Source organism: Suricata suricatta, chromosome 1 (assembly GCF_006229205.1).
Source record: "Suricata suricatta isolate VVHF042 chromosome 1, meerkat_22Aug2017_6uvM2_HiC, whole genome shotgun sequence".
In the NCBI taxonomy this organism is placed as follows: Eukaryota; Metazoa; Chordata; class Mammalia; order Carnivora; family Herpestidae; genus Suricata; species Suricata suricatta.
Genome location: NC_043700.1, coordinates 108,753,859 through 108,772,199, shown reverse-complemented (window position 1 = coordinate 108,772,199; position 18,341 = coordinate 108,753,859). Strand labels below are relative to the sequence as shown.

The 18,341-nt window shown below is 40.2% G+C and overlaps 1 protein-coding gene across 1 annotated transcript in view; it reads right to left on the bottom strand.

The window, feature by feature from the left end:
- The window catches only part of PAPSS1 (3'-phosphoadenosine 5'-phosphosulfate synthase 1), a 98,406-nt gene that overhangs the window by 1,261 nt on the left and 78,804 nt on the right, over nt 1-18,341 (bottom strand). The window contains exon 10 of the mRNA XM_029951366.1: nt 12,482-12,711. Within this exon, the coding sequence (XP_029807226.1) occupies nt 12,482-12,711 (230 nt within the window). The remainder of the gene's footprint in view (nt 1-12,481; nt 12,712-18,341) is intronic.

The window sequence follows — 18,341 nt, the reverse complement described above, 5'->3', positions numbered from 1 at the left end:
AAAGCTTTCATATATCCTTTATCCAGTTTTCCCCAGGTAGTATCTTGCCAAGCTATAGCATAATATCACAATCAGGTTATCAGTATGGATACAATCTACCAATCTTATTCATATTTCCCTAGTTCTACTTGTACTCGATTTTCTGTGCATTCAGTTCTGTACAACTTTATCACATATAGGTTCATGTATCCACCACAGTCAAGATGCATGAACAGGTCCAAAACCTTGAAGATCCCTTGGAGTGTCCTTTTAGAGCCATACCCATATCCCTCCCTCCCTTCCTCCTCCCCAGCCCATGAAAACTACTAATTTAAAAGTAGAAATAAACAAACTATTCAATCCAATTTAGCTATTGCAGACTTAAAACTCTAAAGAGTTAAATGAATCTGAAAGGTTAAATGTATAGTGGAACATTAAGAAAAAAGACTAATTTTTTATAGCAAAAACGGGTAAGTAGCAATAATTGATACTATTCCACTGGTACCACCAAAGTATTGTTAGTTTTTCTCAACTTCTTATATTCAAAACTTTCCAAAGACCCTTAAACCATTAAGCACTGAGCACATATGGCTGTGGCACAGATGGTCTACTAGTAATTTCACCCTCTTCCCCCAAACAAAAAGAACCAACCTAGATAGCAGACTAGGACCAAGTAAGAGCTCTGGATTACTCAGATCACCAGATCACAGGCTGTGTTTGCTCCTAGTTAGCAGCTATATGTTACCTCTCCACTTCATCATTTGTGGATCATAAATCATAAACCGCAACATGCTTCTAGAGGGATGCCAAGTGTATTTTCTATCTAATAATCACACTTCTAGGAATCTACACTAAGGAAAAAATCAGATGGCCCACAACTGTTATGCATAAAGATGGCTAAGTGGAAGTAGCTTTAGGCTAGTATGATATTGCAAATGACCTGAAGGTCATTTTATCTACATCTAGATTGTTCCCATTAGAAATTTCTACATAACCTTCATAATGATCTCTTCCATAATCATCTTCACATCTACCTTCTCTCTGACCGTGCTCACCTCCACTTTACGAAGGGGAATGCACATGCCACCTTCCTAACCTCGTTCATCGTCTCCCGAGCTCTCAGATTGTGGACTCCAGACCAAGAAAGAAATACTGTGATTTCCTCATAATCCAAATTGCGCACTGGTTTCTGGTCTCTCCTCTGCTTTTCTGATTCTGTCTGTGTGCTCAATGACTCCACTGCTCACTAGGCTTCTAAATCTTGGAGCTGGTTTTACTACCACCAGGCTCTGTGAACCTCTTTCATCTGGCCTGGCTCTATGCCCGACCACAGCTGTTAGTTCCTAAGATCAACATGACTCTTGGTCCTGAATCTAGTTCTACCTCTTAGGATTTGCTGCTGGCCCCACTTCTGGCCTTTCCAACTCCCCAGTGAGATACTCGGACTTTAGTAACTGCTCCAACCCCCTTTGAAACATATCTAAGAACTGTATTGTGGAATAGTATATATATAGGATATCAATACAGAATAGGAAAAGCATCTTGAACTATTGGGCAGAAAGGCACTACTTTAATTCAGGCATGCAACATCTTGCCCTTGTCACCCTGTGTGCTCTGCCTATTCCCTCAAATACAAGAAAGACAGGAAGATATACCTATGCAGTCATCTCAATATTTAAACAGCTCTCATCTGCTTATATAACACATTTTATTTTTTTTAATGTTTTCTTTATTTTTTTGAATATAACACAACTTATTTTTTTAACATATGCAATTATTTTCCATCACTTACAATACATATTTTAAATGTCCATATAAATTTTCAGAGATGACCAATAAAAATGAAAGGTTAACAGATATTGGTTAAAAGATGGATTCAAACAGTTTAAGTCTAGGGGTATCTGTCCCTTCTATCATCTGTCCCACGTGTAAGACAAGACGGATCTACTGTAATATACTGGCCCGTGCTGATGGGCTGGTGACTGCAGGGGGTCAGCCAACCCCTTCCTGTCATACACGTAACAACCTAAGGGGAGAAAATACATTGACTGCATGTGAGATGGGCCTAGACAAAAAGCAACACTGTGAGAGAAGATTTTGAAAAATTCAGTAAGGGTGGGGTTAAAAACGTAATTTGTAAATTTACCAACACTAAAATGAAAACCGTGTTGGAGAAAACAGGTTAGCTCTCCAAAGAGATAAGTCAACAAAAGGAAGAGCATTTGTCAACGGAGTAGGAGGAAAACCAAGATGATATGGAGGCCATAGAAGAAGAGAACAACTAACGTGTTAAGGCCACAGAGAGGCTGAGAAAATGACCATAAGGGGAAAATAATAAATAACCACTGGACTTACAAATTAAAATTTAAATCTTCTTTAACTGGTGAGTTTTAGCAGTGGTAAACTCGCAGAGCTACAGAATGGAAAAAAAGATGAGTTTTTGTTTTTTTGGGTTTTTTTTAGTACATGTGCTGCCAAAGTGAGCACAGGTTTGTCTTTTGTTTGTTTTTTTTTTAAAGAAAAAGGGAGGTTTCAGCACGTGTATAGGTAGAAGAAAATAAATGGCAAGATTGAGAAAAAGGAGGAAGATGAAAGCCAGGAGAGAAATGAAACAAGGAGAAGAAAAGTCTGGCATGAAGAACACAGAGTGGGGGCTTTACACTGAGGAGCGGCAGGAACGGAGACAAGAAGAAACAGGGATGGTTTGGGCTGACAGAAAGATGAGGCAGTGAATGCAGCATGGTCCCAAGCTTCTCAGTAGAGGTGCTGAGACTGCCTTCGAGGGGAACAAGAAGCTGTGTGGGAATGGATTAATAACAGAATCCATCAACACTGCTGACTCTATCTCCAGGCCAGCGGGGTTTCACCAGAGGTCAGAGAGGAAGCCAAGGGGAGGAGGGGTCCAGAGAGCTACCCAATTGTATCTAAACATCCTCACTCCAACCTGATGTAAAACCAGTTAGCTCAGCTAGAATCACCAGGCAAAACACTGAATGCGGTAGCTCCTCAGAACATTCACCGATCAGCTTCACTGAGGAGAATTATGACCCTGGAGCTTTATGGCCACGTAAATCTTAAATTCTGATTTCAACAAAGGAAACCATGTGTCCCATGCACAAAGCGCTCGCTCGCGATGGCAATGAGAACTAAGTGAAAGCACAGCTTGCTGGATGACTGTCCTGACTATTTGATTAAAGGAAAAACACCAGGCCAATTAGAGCCCTTTCTTCCCCCTAGAATGCCAAACTGTCTGGAATCCAGAAGTCTGCTTGCATTCCTTCTGAAATTGCATTTTAAAACCAAGGTCCCTGGGTACCTCTTTTCCTGATGCTATTTCACACTCCATCTGCCCCGCATGCCACAAGCATTTCTTCATCACATGAAATGGGAGTTTCTGTTCCCACATGGTGACGGTTCCACTCCACCCTGGCTACAGAAAACACATTTATTTTCCTCTGCCCCATACTTGTACTGTGACATAGGACTTTACTTTTTCTCAGAAGTCAGGTGCAAGGACTTCGCACAGGAGTCACATTATCTCAAATCAAATCATATTTTTCACAAATTGTCTTTAATTAGACATCACCTTACAGAAATAATTGAGTCAAGTAAAAACTCAGACATTTGGGGAATAATCTAAAATTAGCTCTCAACTTTACCTGGAAGTAATCTGGAATCTGCCAGAAGCAGAAAAGGCTACCAAATAAATGACCTGAGGACTTTCACTACAAAGCAATGCTAATAAGCCATTAACTACACTAGTTAACCAATTTCCCATGGCACCTGAAACCACACCCACCCCCACCCACACACACACACACACACACACCCCTACATTTGACTTTTCTCCTTCTCAAAACCACTTGGTCATTGAGTCTTAGAATCCACAGTTCTTAAAGAAAGAAAAGGGTTAAGACGGCCGGAAGGAGGAGGAACACGCCACCTAGCAAGCTATGCTGAAAGCCTGGGGACCAGCATCCTGTCCCACGGGGGATATACTAACTACATGTGGCCAGCATCTTGACTAACTCTGAAGGATAATGACTCGTGGCCACTTGCTGAAGATTTTAAATCTTTACAACCATCTGCTGTCTCTTAGTCCACATGTGGCCATCAGAGCCACCAGCACCAGTTGTTCAGAAGGACAAGAGCTGGGGCCAACGGATGGCCCGTCAAGTGTATCTTTTGAAGGTTTGTATTCAATTAGGACAGGTTTTTTTTTTTTTTTAAAAGTTAACTAGATGATAAGCAATCAGAGGAGCAAAGGGGAATTTCTTTTCTGATAGAATTAAAAATCACAGTGGTAACTTCTAAGTGAATCGAATGAACTATTTTGGGTTTATATTAACTTTTCATCCCACCTGAAAGAAGCTCGTATATGATACTGTGTAGATCAAAATACTAAGAATTCTTAGGCGTGAGGTCAAAAAGTCCTCTCTTCAAAACCAGATAAACAGTTGTTTATGGATTTCTTTCTCAGAACTAAAAAAAAACACTGGCTGTACATGACAAATTTAACAATGTTTAGGTTCAAACCAAAGACCAACTGAAATACACAAAAAATTTAATTATCTAGAAGAACCTACTTTACCAAAATCCTTAATTCATCATACTTTCCTCCCAACACCCCAATCTTATAAGTAAAAGCTAGAGAATAGCTCTTCTTAAATATTGAGACATACAACAAATTTCTAGGGGCACCTGGATGGCTCAGTTAACGGGTTAAGCGTCTGACATGGGCTCACGTCATGATCTCACAGCTGTGAGTTACAGCCCTGTGTCACTCTCAGCGCAGAGCCCACTTCAGCTCACTTCAGCTCCTGTATCTCCTTCTCTCTCTCTCCTTCTCCCAGGCTCCCTCCAAAAACTAAACATTAAAAAAAAAACAAAACAGATTTTCTAGAACTGTCCTGAAGTACACTGCAGTCAGCTCAACTTCCTTTCCCAAAGAGGGTCACGAAACCTATAATCTACCACAGTGTAGAAGAACAGAGGCTTTGTGGACTGAATGCCAGTGGACAGGTTTCAAAAGGGCCCATAAATATCTTCATGGGCAAAATGGGGCTTCTGTGAAGCCTTGTGATCTGCTCGGAAAGAGAATATCAATTTTCAGCTGCTTCTGAAAGAAGCCTCTGATTACTCAAGAGTGGATCGCGGATCTCAATTTTTTGAACTCAGAAGTTCTCAGATGCCCATCATCCAAATAAAACTGTCTGGTATGAGGTCCACAGCTGAAATCCTGTTGTATGAAACTGCCCTTCAGCAGACTGCTGGGACCTCGTCTGAGCACACGCTGATGACCCTGGGTGCTGCTCTCTGTATACAGCCTGCTTAGTTGCAGGAGGTTATAGAGACAGAAATAATACATCTTCAAAGGGATATTCAAAATTAGTAACCCAAGCAGCTTAAGCAACCATGAGTTTACCATAAAATTAGGTAAACCTAGGACACTGCTAGATGACAAAGATACTGCTTTGACTACATTATATAATTTCATTTATATCTGTCACCAGGATTTCTTCCTCTTGTTATTTGCTTTCTACTTTTAAGACATATGTGACTATCTTCATTTACTTAGAAACCAGGACATCTAGGGGTATCTGGGTGGCTCAGTTGGTTAAGCAGCCAACTTCAGCTCAGGTCATTATCTTGCAGTTTGTTTGTTTGAACCCTGCATCAGGCTCTGTGGTGACAGCTCAGAGCCTGGAGGCTGCTTCAGATTTTGTGTCTTCCTCTCTCCCTGCTCCTTCCCCACTCCTGCTCTGCTTTCTCTCTCAAAATTAAATAAAAATTAAAAAATAAAAATAAAAAAACCCAGACCATCCAATACTCTGAAAACATCTAGATAAGTTCCAAATACAAAAGTAAAAAGAAGTCTTTGAAGTAAAAAAAACAAAACAAAAAAAAAAAACCAGTATTTTTGACTTGTGACTAATGATGAAATAATTGAAAAGAAAGTAAGTACCCAAATATGTCAATATTGCTACAAACCTCTGATTCTCTCAAGAGAAGTGATTTTGCAAGCTCACTTCCTCCTCCCCAGGGCACACATTCTAGAATGCCCCAGATGGTACCCTCTTCCCAAGAAATTATCTGGCCCCAAGTGTCAATAATGCCAAGGTTGAGAAAGCCAGCCTGCTATATGGCGTATTGTTAAGAAATTGCCTTGATATTGTTATAATAAGTAAATCCCAGTCCCACCCCTAAAGGGCAGAAAGCATAGGAAAAATGAAGACATCCAAAGTCACAGGAAAAAAGCAAAGCAGATAGGATAAAAAAAAAAATCAAGACACGAGACATGATGACTTGTGGCCCTCTCTTCCTGCAACTCTTTGCAGTAAGTGAGACCAGAGACCCCACGGCATAGCTCCACAGTCTGAGGGGAGACCACGACCAGGTCTCAGTGGTGGAGCATTTGAAAACAGATACAGAAAAACCCTGTTCCATGTGTGGGGCAATGTGGTGGAAGAGGTGGGCCGACGTACAAGCAGATGCTCCCTGCTCTCGGTGACACCTAGGACAGAGTTGTGCGAGACAGGCTCTGGGCCAGCCTTGCTCCGCAGCACGGAGGGAGGCCTTCCCAAGCTTCCTCGCTGGGCCCTGTGCTGCACACACACTGGGGGGCCTGTGGCGCGGTACAGAACCCGAACAAACAACAGAATGTATACAGAAAGCTTACGTTACATGGCTTATATGAGCTTACATGGAAAGGTGCTAATGAAAAGTAAGTAATTAAAAGCAGGGTAAAAAAATTCTAGTGTTATAAACTCAATTATGTTAAATTAATGTACAGAAAAAGAATAAAAATCAAAACATGCACAAAAAATAGAAGACTGCATGAGTATTATATTTTTAATGTTTCCATAATTAAAAAAAAAAAAACAGTTTTGCAAAAATTTGTTGACCACGGGGGGAACACATCGTACTCATCTGTTACCCCAGACTGCATCAAAGTCAGGGTACCCTACTCACCCATAAAGAAGGAACCTTCTAGGAACAGAGGTTTACGACTAAGGCCTGTTTTCCTTCCACCAGGCTGGAGTATTGAGAGACGCAGACTACTGTCCCCTACGCGCTGTGGGAGCCATGCCCTGAGAACTGAATCATTTGCTCTTCCTGCTTTTCCTCTAGCACGTACATCGTTGATCTCACAGAGCTGTCAAAGCAGGTCAGAGCTCTGAGGTGGAGGGAAGAGCAGATCTCTGGTCCTCTTTGGTTCAAGGCTTCTTTGGCGTCCTTGGCATTAATAAAATAAGTCTTTCATATAGTCTATTCTAGCATGTAGAGCTCTGATTGGGACCCTTATGCTGGTTACCCTCCCCCCACTAAAGTCTTCTCTCTTTCAGATGTTGTACCTGGTTAAAAAAAAAGCAGGACAGGAGTACTACTGGGTTTTAAAATGAAAATACCAATACATCTCCTTAGGATGTCCTATCTACTATTCCTAATATTAACCTTCAGAGAAAAAAAAATTACTTTTATTTTACTTCTAGAAAACCTAAGTTTCTCACTTCTCTTGAATGTTTGCAAAAGAGGGGTCTATGAAAGGATGAAGACAACGTTACTACCATGATAGGTCATTTATATGGCAAAACAGTGTAATTATCTGAGACTAACCTAATTACTGGAGCCCTTTAAAAGCAAGGACTTTTCGGGACACCTGGGTGGCTCAGTTGGTTGGGCATCTGATTTCGGCTCAGGTCATGATCTCATGGCTTGTGAGTTTGAGCCCCATGTCGGGCTCTGTAGTGACAGCTCAGAACCTGGAGCTTGCTTCGGATTCTGTGTCTCCCTCTCTCACTCTGCCCCTCACCTACTCATGTTCTGTCTCTCTAAGAATAAAAAAATTAAAAAAGCAAAGACTTTTCTCAACTGCTAGCAGAAGGGAGAGTCAGGGAGACTTTAAGAAGATTCTGTTGCTGGGATGCAGGTGTCCACAAGAAAGGATCTAAAATGACTTCTAGGAGCAGAGAGCAATCCTTAGCCAACAGCCAGTAGGAAATGGAGACCTCAGCCCCACAACTGCAAAGAACTGAATTCTGCCAACAAGGGTTACCTTAGAAATGGATTCTTTCCTGAACTTTCAGATAAGAGCCCAGCCTGGGTAGAGAATACAATGCAGTCCACCCAGACTTCTGATTCAAAGAACTGTGAGATAGTAAGAAGTATTGTTTTAAGCCACTAAATTTGTAGTCATGTGTTAGCATTAGAAAACTAACACAATTAGCAACTTGGAAACAGTGAAATATAGCTTTAAGAGTCACTGCACAGAAACCACTAGGAAAGATGAGCCTTCCTGTGGAAAGCACATCAAAGAAGAGAAAGCTATATGAAAAGATGTCTATAATTAGAATATTCTTAAAATGACACTAACTGTATGAGTTAATACCTATGCCAATGTTAAAACTATGAAAATGCTCTACTGATAATGTGGAAATAACCAGGCTGAAACATTTTCGTCACCTGTCCCTTCATGTACCCATTTCCAGAAGGCACTCTCACTTACGTGAGCTCTCTTTTTGCTAAGTTGCCATTTCAATAATCCGAACCATAATTTTGAATTTTTCTGCTGAAATACTAAGAAGATCTGCATCAAGGAGAAAGCATTACAAATAGCTGAATTCTCTCTAAAAGTTTGTTTGTAATATCTGAAAGAATGGAGTTTAATCTTGTAGTCCTAAAACTAAATTTCCTTGTCACTATGACAGCAAATACGAGCCTACTTAACTTCCTAAGTATAAACAGATGATTTTTATCATGATTCCTATCAATATCTTACTTGAAATCTTTGTAAGTTTGTTTTTTTCTCCCTAAAGCCTTGTCTTACACTAGTATTTAACTAAATCAAAAGCTACAAAATCATTAATTACATAAAAGCTGGCATTGAATAACATCCATTAATCAAACATAAGACGACCTCATATGTGCATAATTAATAACTGGGTTTTCTCACTACATCAAAGACTATCGCCTTTCCACAAAATTTTAATCACTTTCCAACATGTTCCCATCAACTTAATTATATTGAACACAAATATAAAAAATCAGAAAACTAAGGCAGTTTTAAGGCTTCCCAAGTTACAATTTATTAAGATCTGGTAACTCAAAAAAATTCCAAGAAAATGAGACACTCATGCAACTAATATAGAATTCATCACTGGAAAATCTTATGAGAACTGATGTAATTATTTAGCTTTTGAATGATTAAAAGAGAGACTTAAAGCAATACTGCACAGATTTAACAAAACATGAACGTTATCGAGGGCTTCCCCCAGCACGCCGGTCAACAACATGCAGATGGTCCTAGGGCCTTGGGTGATCAGATCACCTGATCGTGCGTGCACAGACCACAGGAATGACACAGCAGCACAAGGAGAAGTGGAAAAGAAAAGCCCAACTCTGTTTAGTTTTGTCTCCTTAACTCATGGACATGGAAACTCACCTAAGTTTTAATGTGGCCACTGGCAGGATGATTCTATTTCCCTCTCCTCACTCTGTAAGTGACTAATTGTTACACTCAGAACCAAGATTATGTTCGTAACATCTTGTACACAAACTAAACAAACAGCTGCATGCTGGAACAGAAGTAAAGGGCTTCCCTGCCCCACAGTTCTGTCTCTGACACTGTATGTTTCACAAATTTGTAGAAAACAATGCTACTCTCCATCAAGGGTCCACAGCTAGGGAGCTTACAAAAGAACTTCTGGGGTGTAGGCCTCTCCCCCAAAATAAGTAAATTAGACTCTCTGATGGAAGCACTAGACAATTTTAACAACAAAAGGACAGGACTATATTAGAAACTTTTTTTTTTTACTTTCCTTAACATTTAATTTATATTTTCAGTTTCAATCACCTTTTGTGGCAATATAGTTCAAGGCTTACTAAAATTTTTTTTAAGTTTATTTATCTACTTTGAGAAAGACAGAGAGAGAGATGGAAGGGCAGAGAGAGAGAGAGAGAGAGAGAGAGAGAGAGAGACAAAGAGAGAGAGAATCCCAAGCAGGCTCTGCATTGCCAGCACTAAGCCCAAAGCAGGGCTGGAACCCACAATCATGAGATCATGACCTGAGCCAATATCAAGAGCTAAACCTTTAACTGACTGACCCACCCAGGTACCCCTTTTCTTAAAATTCTCTTGTCAATGCTTCTGAGGCAGCCCTTTGGAAGAAAAGGCCCATTTGGAATTCTCAGCACACCCCTTTTATAGCTATTTGTAAGACAGTGAAATTGCTGTGTGTGTGTGTGTGTGCATGTTACATAAGTGTATGTACACATGCATACACATATATAAACAGACAAACAAACAACATACAAAGGCCTATATACTTTTAGGCCAAAACAAAACACAACATGCCACGATTTAAAACTACTTCTATGTGGTGGCAAACCCTGATCTTTTATAAAAGTAAAAATGGTCTGGATTATTGCAAATTCTCCTCTTGCTATGGTTCAGAAGTCCACTGGAATCTGGACCACATTTCAGATCTTCAGAACGTAACACTCTAGAATAGCTCCTCTCTTGAATTCCACACCTAGGCCAGAGAATGTACTTAGGAGTCCCTTTACACTTGTCTGTATCAGTTACATAAGCCTCTTCTGCTTGTTGACTCATAAAATGTTCCTGCATTTTAGCTCCAGTTATCACTGAGAAAAGCCTATCATCTAAAATGATGCGTTTTCTCCAGAATTATTTATGCCATTAAGTGAAAAGCCAATAAATCCCTCAAACTCTAGTGTAAATACCAGTATTTCTTTACCCAATTTATCATATACCAAAAAGAAATTAAATGACACCAAACTTCATGTCACTTTTAGAAACAATGTTTTATCTTTAAAAGGTTTCTCTTTCTTTCTTGTCTGTCCCCATCATTACAAAACGGGCCACACCAAATGAGGACACAGGGTCACAATCAGTGTCCTGTGTTCCTGAACACAGAATTAACTATAAAGTACCATGGAAAAAAGGATGACCACTCTCAACTTCCAATTAGTACCTGTCAGTATAGATAAATGTAAGAAAACATAAATAAAAAAGGACTTCCCATTCGACTTGCTGCACATGAATTGGAATTTGTACTACAAAAGTATCAATCAACAAAACAGCAAGTATCTGCTAAAATGTAAAAATAATTAGATGCTACAGATCATGGAAAGAACTACGGATTTTGAATTAGGATGGAATCAACTCATCTACTGCCATCATTTTAGAGATGAAGACACAAGGCCAGAGATGACACAAGACTCTAAAGTTATATAGCAAAGACAGGGCTAGAATCCGTAACTTCCTATTCCAGAGCCCTATACTGTCACCGCAGAATGTACTAACAACTGTGGCTTCTGGGTGGCTCCATTGGTTAAGTGTCCAACTTTGACTCAGGTCACGATCTCGTGGTTCCTGGGTTCAAGTCCCACATCAGGCTCTGTGCTGACAGCTCAGAGCCTGGAGCCTGCTTCAGACATTATCTCCCTCTCTCTGCCTCTCCCCTGATCATGCTCCATCTCTGTCTCTCAAAGATAAATAAATGTTAAAAAAAAAATTAGGGGCACCTGGGTGGCTCAGTCAGTTAAGCATCTGACTTCAGCTCAGGTCATGATCTCATGTTCATGAGTTCAAGCCCCGCGTCGGACTCTGTGCTGACAGTTCAGAGCCTGGAGCCGGCTTCGGATTCTGTATTTCCTTCTCTCTCTGTCCCTTCCCCACTCACACTCTGTCTCCCTCTGTCTCAAAAATAAATATTAAAAAAATCTTTTTTAAATTTAGAATGTACTAACAATTGATATTATACATTATAAAAATTAATACAACTTTTTTATTAAAAGGACACATATATGTGTTCAACACTACCAAAATTTGTACTAAAAGCTTGTTAGTTTTTTGCTCCTTCTAAGATCTCTGAAGAACAAAGTTACACTCTTAGCGGTCAAGGGCAAAGGCTCTGGAGTCACACTGCTTGGGTTCAACTGCAAGGCTGCCATTTACAGCTCTGGGCCTTATACAAGTTATTTGAACTCTGCACGTCTGAGCTTCCTACTAATTTATAAAATGAGGATAATAGCTCCATAGGGTTGTTGTGGGGAATAAATAATTTAATGTTATTAAGCAATTAGGACAGTGCCTGTCATGTAAGTGATTGCACAATTATTAAATCCTCTCACTACTAAGATTTTTTGGGGCTTACCAGAGTAATCATCTCTAAGTCCCTGGACTACTTCCACATGCTCCATGACAGACAGTAGATATGGCGGACACTGTCATGTCATGTCGGTACTGCCCTGAAGGACTCCCCAACAAAATAAATGAACTCATGAACTATGAAACCAGATTCAATTTTTACTTCTAACTGCTGGAATATTGAGAAACCTTGGTTTGGCCTTTCTCTGGAAGGAGTACAACTATGTTTATACAACAAGTTAAAGTTATTAAAACACTGAGACAAGACATTAAAGACCTGGGAGCAGCTTAGAGCACAGGGCGTTTCAGAGATTTGTGTATAATACTTACTGTTCAGAGTCATAGTAGTCCATACGCTTCTTCTTCTTGTTGTAGGCTGCAACTCGAAAGGGGACTATTTCCAAGGTGATGAGCCCAGGGGCCATTGTCAGCACTTTGGCACCATGAGTGGGCTCATAAAGATCCTTCCCTGTTTCTGGATGAGGCATGCCAGCAGGGTCTCGTCCGACAATGTAAAAATTGGCTCCTGCAACCATTCGGGCTCTGCAATGCCACTGGACCTAGAATCAAAGGTTTCATATTTGAAACTATACTTTGATGCCTGTACTTAGAAGTAGTAAATGGGTAATAAATGCATGCATAGACAGCAAACTGACAGTCCCTGACTTTACGATGGTTCAACAGTAATATGCGTGCATACCTCTAACGTTGAATTCTGATCTTTCCCCAGGCTAGCGATAGGCAGTAGGATCCTCTCTCAGGATGCTAGGCTCACCAGCCCCCAGTCAGCCGCGCAAATCAACCCACACACTTAGAACTGTAAGTCCTCTGTAACCCACAGGACCATTCTGTTTTTCACTTTCAGTACAGCATTCAATAAATTATATGAGATAGTCAACACTTCATTATAAAATAGGCTCTGTATTAGATAATTTTACCCAACTGTTCTCATATAAGTGTTCTGAGCACATTTAAAGAAGACTAGGCTAAGCTAGGTGTATTAATTGCATTTTGACTTAATGGTATTTTCAACTTATGGGTTTATCACGACATAACACCACCATAAGTTGAGGAGGACCTGGACTACCTATACAATCAATACCTGCAGGAAACCTTAACTAATTTAAGTATTGTCATCTTGGGAAGCCAGAAACAAAACTGGCAAGCCCTCCCCCCAAAAATCTAAAAGCATGAATGTGTACATTTATGTATATGTGTTTATAAATATTTTTGACTTAAGAGATGAATAAACATATATGCATATATATGTATGATTTTAACTACTACATGCCATTTATATATAGTTTAAAACCTAATCTATTAGAAGTCAGTTCCCTTTGAGGGAAGTACCTGGAAGGGGCTTCTGGGATAATGATAATTTTTTCCCCAGTTTTACTGAGTATAACTGACAAATAAAATCTTATAAATATAGAGCATACAACATGATTTGATACATATGCTGTTAAATACTGACCACAGTCAAGTTAATGGATACATCACCTCAGAGTATGTGCATGGTGAGAACAATTACGATCTACTCTCAGCAAATTTCGAATATACAGTATAGCATTCTCAACCAGAGTCACTGAGCTGTGCATTCCAAACTCAGAACTTGTAGGGTACACATTCTTCTTTCTGTTAAACTTGAACAGGTTTTTAAAAAGCTCCTGGATTTCAATTATATGAATACTTACATAAACTGGTACTGGGAAACCCTATAGCTAAGTGACTACTATCCAAAGTGTAGGTAAGAACAGCCAGTACTGGCTGTGACTACACCATACTGCACCCAAAACTGGCTCTCAAGCGCAGATGCATTCCCAGTAGCTCTTGTTTAAAAACAAATTAGCTTAACACCCAGAACTGTGGAACTTCAGAAGTTAAAGTAATTTTAGAAACCATTTTAACCACGTAAGAGATCATCATTCTCATGAGCATTTGAAGAAATGAGTGCCCAAAGTTTAAGTGCAAAGGAAACTGAGGTCTAGAAATCCGCCCTTAGCTCCAGGGTATCTGACTGGCTCAGCAGGCTGAGTGTCTGACTTTTGATTTTGGCTCAGGTCATGATCTCACAGTTGTGGGACTGACTGAGCTCTGTGCCAGGCTCCATGCTGGGCACAGAGAGGTTGCTTGGGATCCTCTCTCCCTCTCTCCCATGTGCACACACACGTGCACTCTCTCTCATAAATAAATAAACAAATAAATAAGGAAAAGGAAAAGAAAAAAAGAAATCTGGCCTCAGCTCCCTATCAGTGTTAGGCTCCACTACTCAATGATTTGCAAAACCATTTCTGCTCTACCTGAAAATAAGATTAAAATGATGACCATCCACACATCGCTATCTTTTGATCTTTCCATACTTTGACACCAAGACATATTTTTATTGACACAATTTAGAAAGTACAATGGCACAAGGACAAACCTACACTTGAACTAATCACCCTGAAGAGTTCCAGCTTTTTAAGTTTACTGATACTTACCTCTGTGTTTCTAAGATTTAATTTTTAAGTAATCTGTACACCCAACATTGGGCTCGAACTCATAACCCTGAGATCAAGAGTCACAGGCTCCACTGACTGAGCCAGCCAGGTGCCCCTACCTCTGTGTTTCTAAATGGCATGTGTATATTGCTGATCTATTTAATTTTAGGTATTACATTACTTTTACATTATGTATTTTCTACCATGATGATGCTTACTCCATTCTCCTTATCCCCTACTCCATTTATTCCAATAAATACAGCTATACCCTCACTTGGTGAAATAACATTCATTTGTAAAATGGGAATTACAATTGTATTTATCTCAGAGAATTTTTAAGAAAAGTAATGTAGGAAATGTAAAAACTTACAGTAAATGTTACCCATTATCGTTATTTTATTCCCCTCCTCATACAACTGTTTGCTTTTCCTACAGTAACAATTAAGTCTTGATTTTTTTTTCCACTCACTTATTTTTCCAACTACCTGATTTCTATGTACCTTATACTATCCTTCTTCCTGAGCACACAGTTTAACATAACCCTAAGTATATCTTGCAGTGTGGCCATGTGGCAGAGATCTGGTCCAAAAAACAAGAGCTAGGGCACCTTGGTGGCTCAGTCGGTTAAGCATCTGACTCTTGATTTCAGCTCAAATCATCTCACAGTTTATGAGTTCGAGCCCTGTATCAGGCTCTGTGTAGAGAGGACAAAGCATACTTGAGATTCTCTCCCTCTCTCTCTAAATAAATAAATAAATAAATAAAAAAAGAGAGAGAGCGAGCCAGAGAGTTGTGTGCTACTTCTAAACATGGACCATTCAAAAGCTGCCCGAGTACTATCCTGGTTCTCTTTCCCCATATGCTAGCAAAATAGAGGACCCAAAGGTCCTGTATCTATTCTCCTCTTCAGCATTACTACTGTTCGCAACAAGCTGTACTAGTTCTGAACGAACAAAATGGCAAACACAGTGATGAAAGACTTCTATTCCTCATGGATGCGACCTCTTCCTCTAACCACCCTCAGATTCAGTACTTCATGAAAATACTGCTCATTCCTCTCCAACCCTTCACTGTACACACGTAATACCTTTGCTAGCTCAGACTCAGGATTTTTATCAAAGGGTCAGAATCAAATCATCAATTAACTATTTTGCAACCTCACTTAAATGGAAAATCACTTCAGCCTCGTGCAAGTTAGCTACTGCTTACCGAGTTAAAAGAGCAATCTACATTCTCTGAATTTAGGTGAACTTGCTTTGCTCCTTAAATGTTTATGTCTAGATACTTAAATCATTCAGGTACCAAATGGTTTATGAACCAAGAATGTATGGCTTAATTTTAATATGTTAGGAAGCTCAGATCACTTAATCCAAACCTCTTTGCTCTTTCTTTTTTTATGTTATTTATTTTTGAGAGACAGAGAGAGATAGTGGGAATAGGGGAGGGTCAGAGAGAGAGGGAGACACAGAATGTGAAGCAGGCTCCAGGCTCTGAGCTAGCTGTCAGCCCAGAGCCTGACGCGGGGCTTGAACCCACGAACTGCAAGATCATGACCTAAGCCAAAGCCGGATGCTCAACCAACTGAGCCACACAGATGCCCCCACTTTGCTCTTTTAAAAGGTGGGGAAAACAAAGGCCAGAAAAATCAGCACCTTACTGGATCACAAAGCATAGTGATGTCAGTGGCCAGTTCTAATTTTGTCTTTTAAAATAACCAGAAAATTGAATTGCCTCTTTGAGTTCTTCTGGAGGTTAAATGAGTAAATTAAAAGTAAAATAAATACAACAAACATGGGCAAAGTCAACATTCTCCTGCAAATAACCTGAATGACTTCAATTTACATTCTAGTGAAGGTTTCCCTATGAGAATACTTTTAACACTGTAACAACCAGGAATGAGTAAATCACAGGCAACACTTCCAAGAATGCCTGGTGTGAATCAACTTACAATCCACTGAAAAGGTACAATATGTTTCAATCAAGAGAATCCAAGTGAGCCCACGCCATCCTATATCTGGTATAGGAACACAGGCTTTAGAATCAGGCTGTCCTAGATTTAACTCATGGTTTTGCCTCTTAATGATGGAATGCCCTTAGTCGATTTCCTAATAGAAGCCTCAGTTTCCAAATTTATAAAAATGGGAGGGGCGCCTGGGTGGCTCAGTTATTTAAGCGTCTGACTTGGGCTCAGGACATGATCTCACTCGTGAGTTCGAGCCCTGCATTGGGCTCTGTGCCGACAGCTCAGAGCCTGGAGCCTGCTTCAGATTCTGTCTCCCTCTCTCTCTCTGCTCTTTCTCCACTCACAGTATCTCAAAAAAGAAAAAAAGGATAAACATGGGGAGGATAATGTTTAACACATAAATCGATGAGAGATCTGAAAACACTCAAGACAGCACCTGGCCCTCAACAAAGGACAGTCGCAAACACTGCTGCTGTTAACTGTTACTCTATGAAACAGCCATGACAATCCCAAATGCATTTAATTGCTTCCTAGCCAGTGTTTCTAAGGAAAATTCATTTGCTCCATGAAAAAGAGGACATGCTGCCTAGAAGGTGGTCACTAAAACCCAGTGAGAGCCGTCTCTCTCCAGCATACTGAGGTCAAGGTATATTATTGTCTTTTAATGCCCAGTGGCAAGCGTGTTTGGAATATGGATCGCATACTGAAGAAGAAATATAAGAGGTCTACAGGTTTCCAACAGAGCCTTCTAAGTATCCGTAAATGGCCAACCTAACAGCAAATGACTTATTTCTGCTTTACTTGCATCTGTGTACCAAATAACAAATTGGCTTTTTTCTGACTACAAAAGTAACTGAGCTCCTATGTGGCAAACAGTGCTGGTTGCCTACACAGTAGCTGATTTTTCTTTGCCCTTATCTATTTCTTGATGACAAAAACTTCACTCTAGATGATGAAAATGCCAGGCCCTTCCTTGCCATATAGCCATAAAGCGTGGGCATCTGAGCATATAATGCGACCTCTGGGAAAGTCTGCTGCAAGATTTCTGGAAAACTTTTTCCTAATAAAATTCTCAACTCTTATCTGAAGATATCTTTACTTTACCTTTATTTTTGCTTGATTATAGAATTCTATAGATTAGCAGACTTTCTTTTTGTTTTTCTCTTAAAGATGTCACTGCACTGTTTCTAGTTTGAGTTGCTCCTTGTGGGGAATAAGCTGAGGAATCCCCCAGGCTTACACCAATGGGTGAACAAGACATAAAGAATTACAAAGCCATAGGATGCTCGCACCTGAGTTTGGGTAAACATGCTAAGGCACTCCAGAATAGGGAGGTGCAGAGCCTCCAGAATAGAGAGGGAGGGGCAAAGGCCCCAGAATAGAGAGTGGTACAAAGGCACCCAATACAAAGGTATATGAGGTAAGCAGGATTAGGCATTGAGGACAAAGCGACCCTCAATTTAGTATTATAGCAGAAAGATGCTTTCACAGGAAGAGCCAAATTAGGTAAGCAGGTAAATAGAGCTTCGGACCTCTGCACTGCGCTGTGAGTGATGCTGCCAGAGTGGAGATGATTAACAAAAGAAAAAGTGCCTTGTTAACCTTGAAGTGTTTTGCCCTGTCTTATCCCCTAGGCTAACTAAGGTAAACAGGGTGCCTCCCGTCTGCCGTTAACAACTGTCTGCCCAATGTTTGACCCAAACCCCAGACACTGTATATCTTTAAAACCCACTTTCCTTCATGCCCA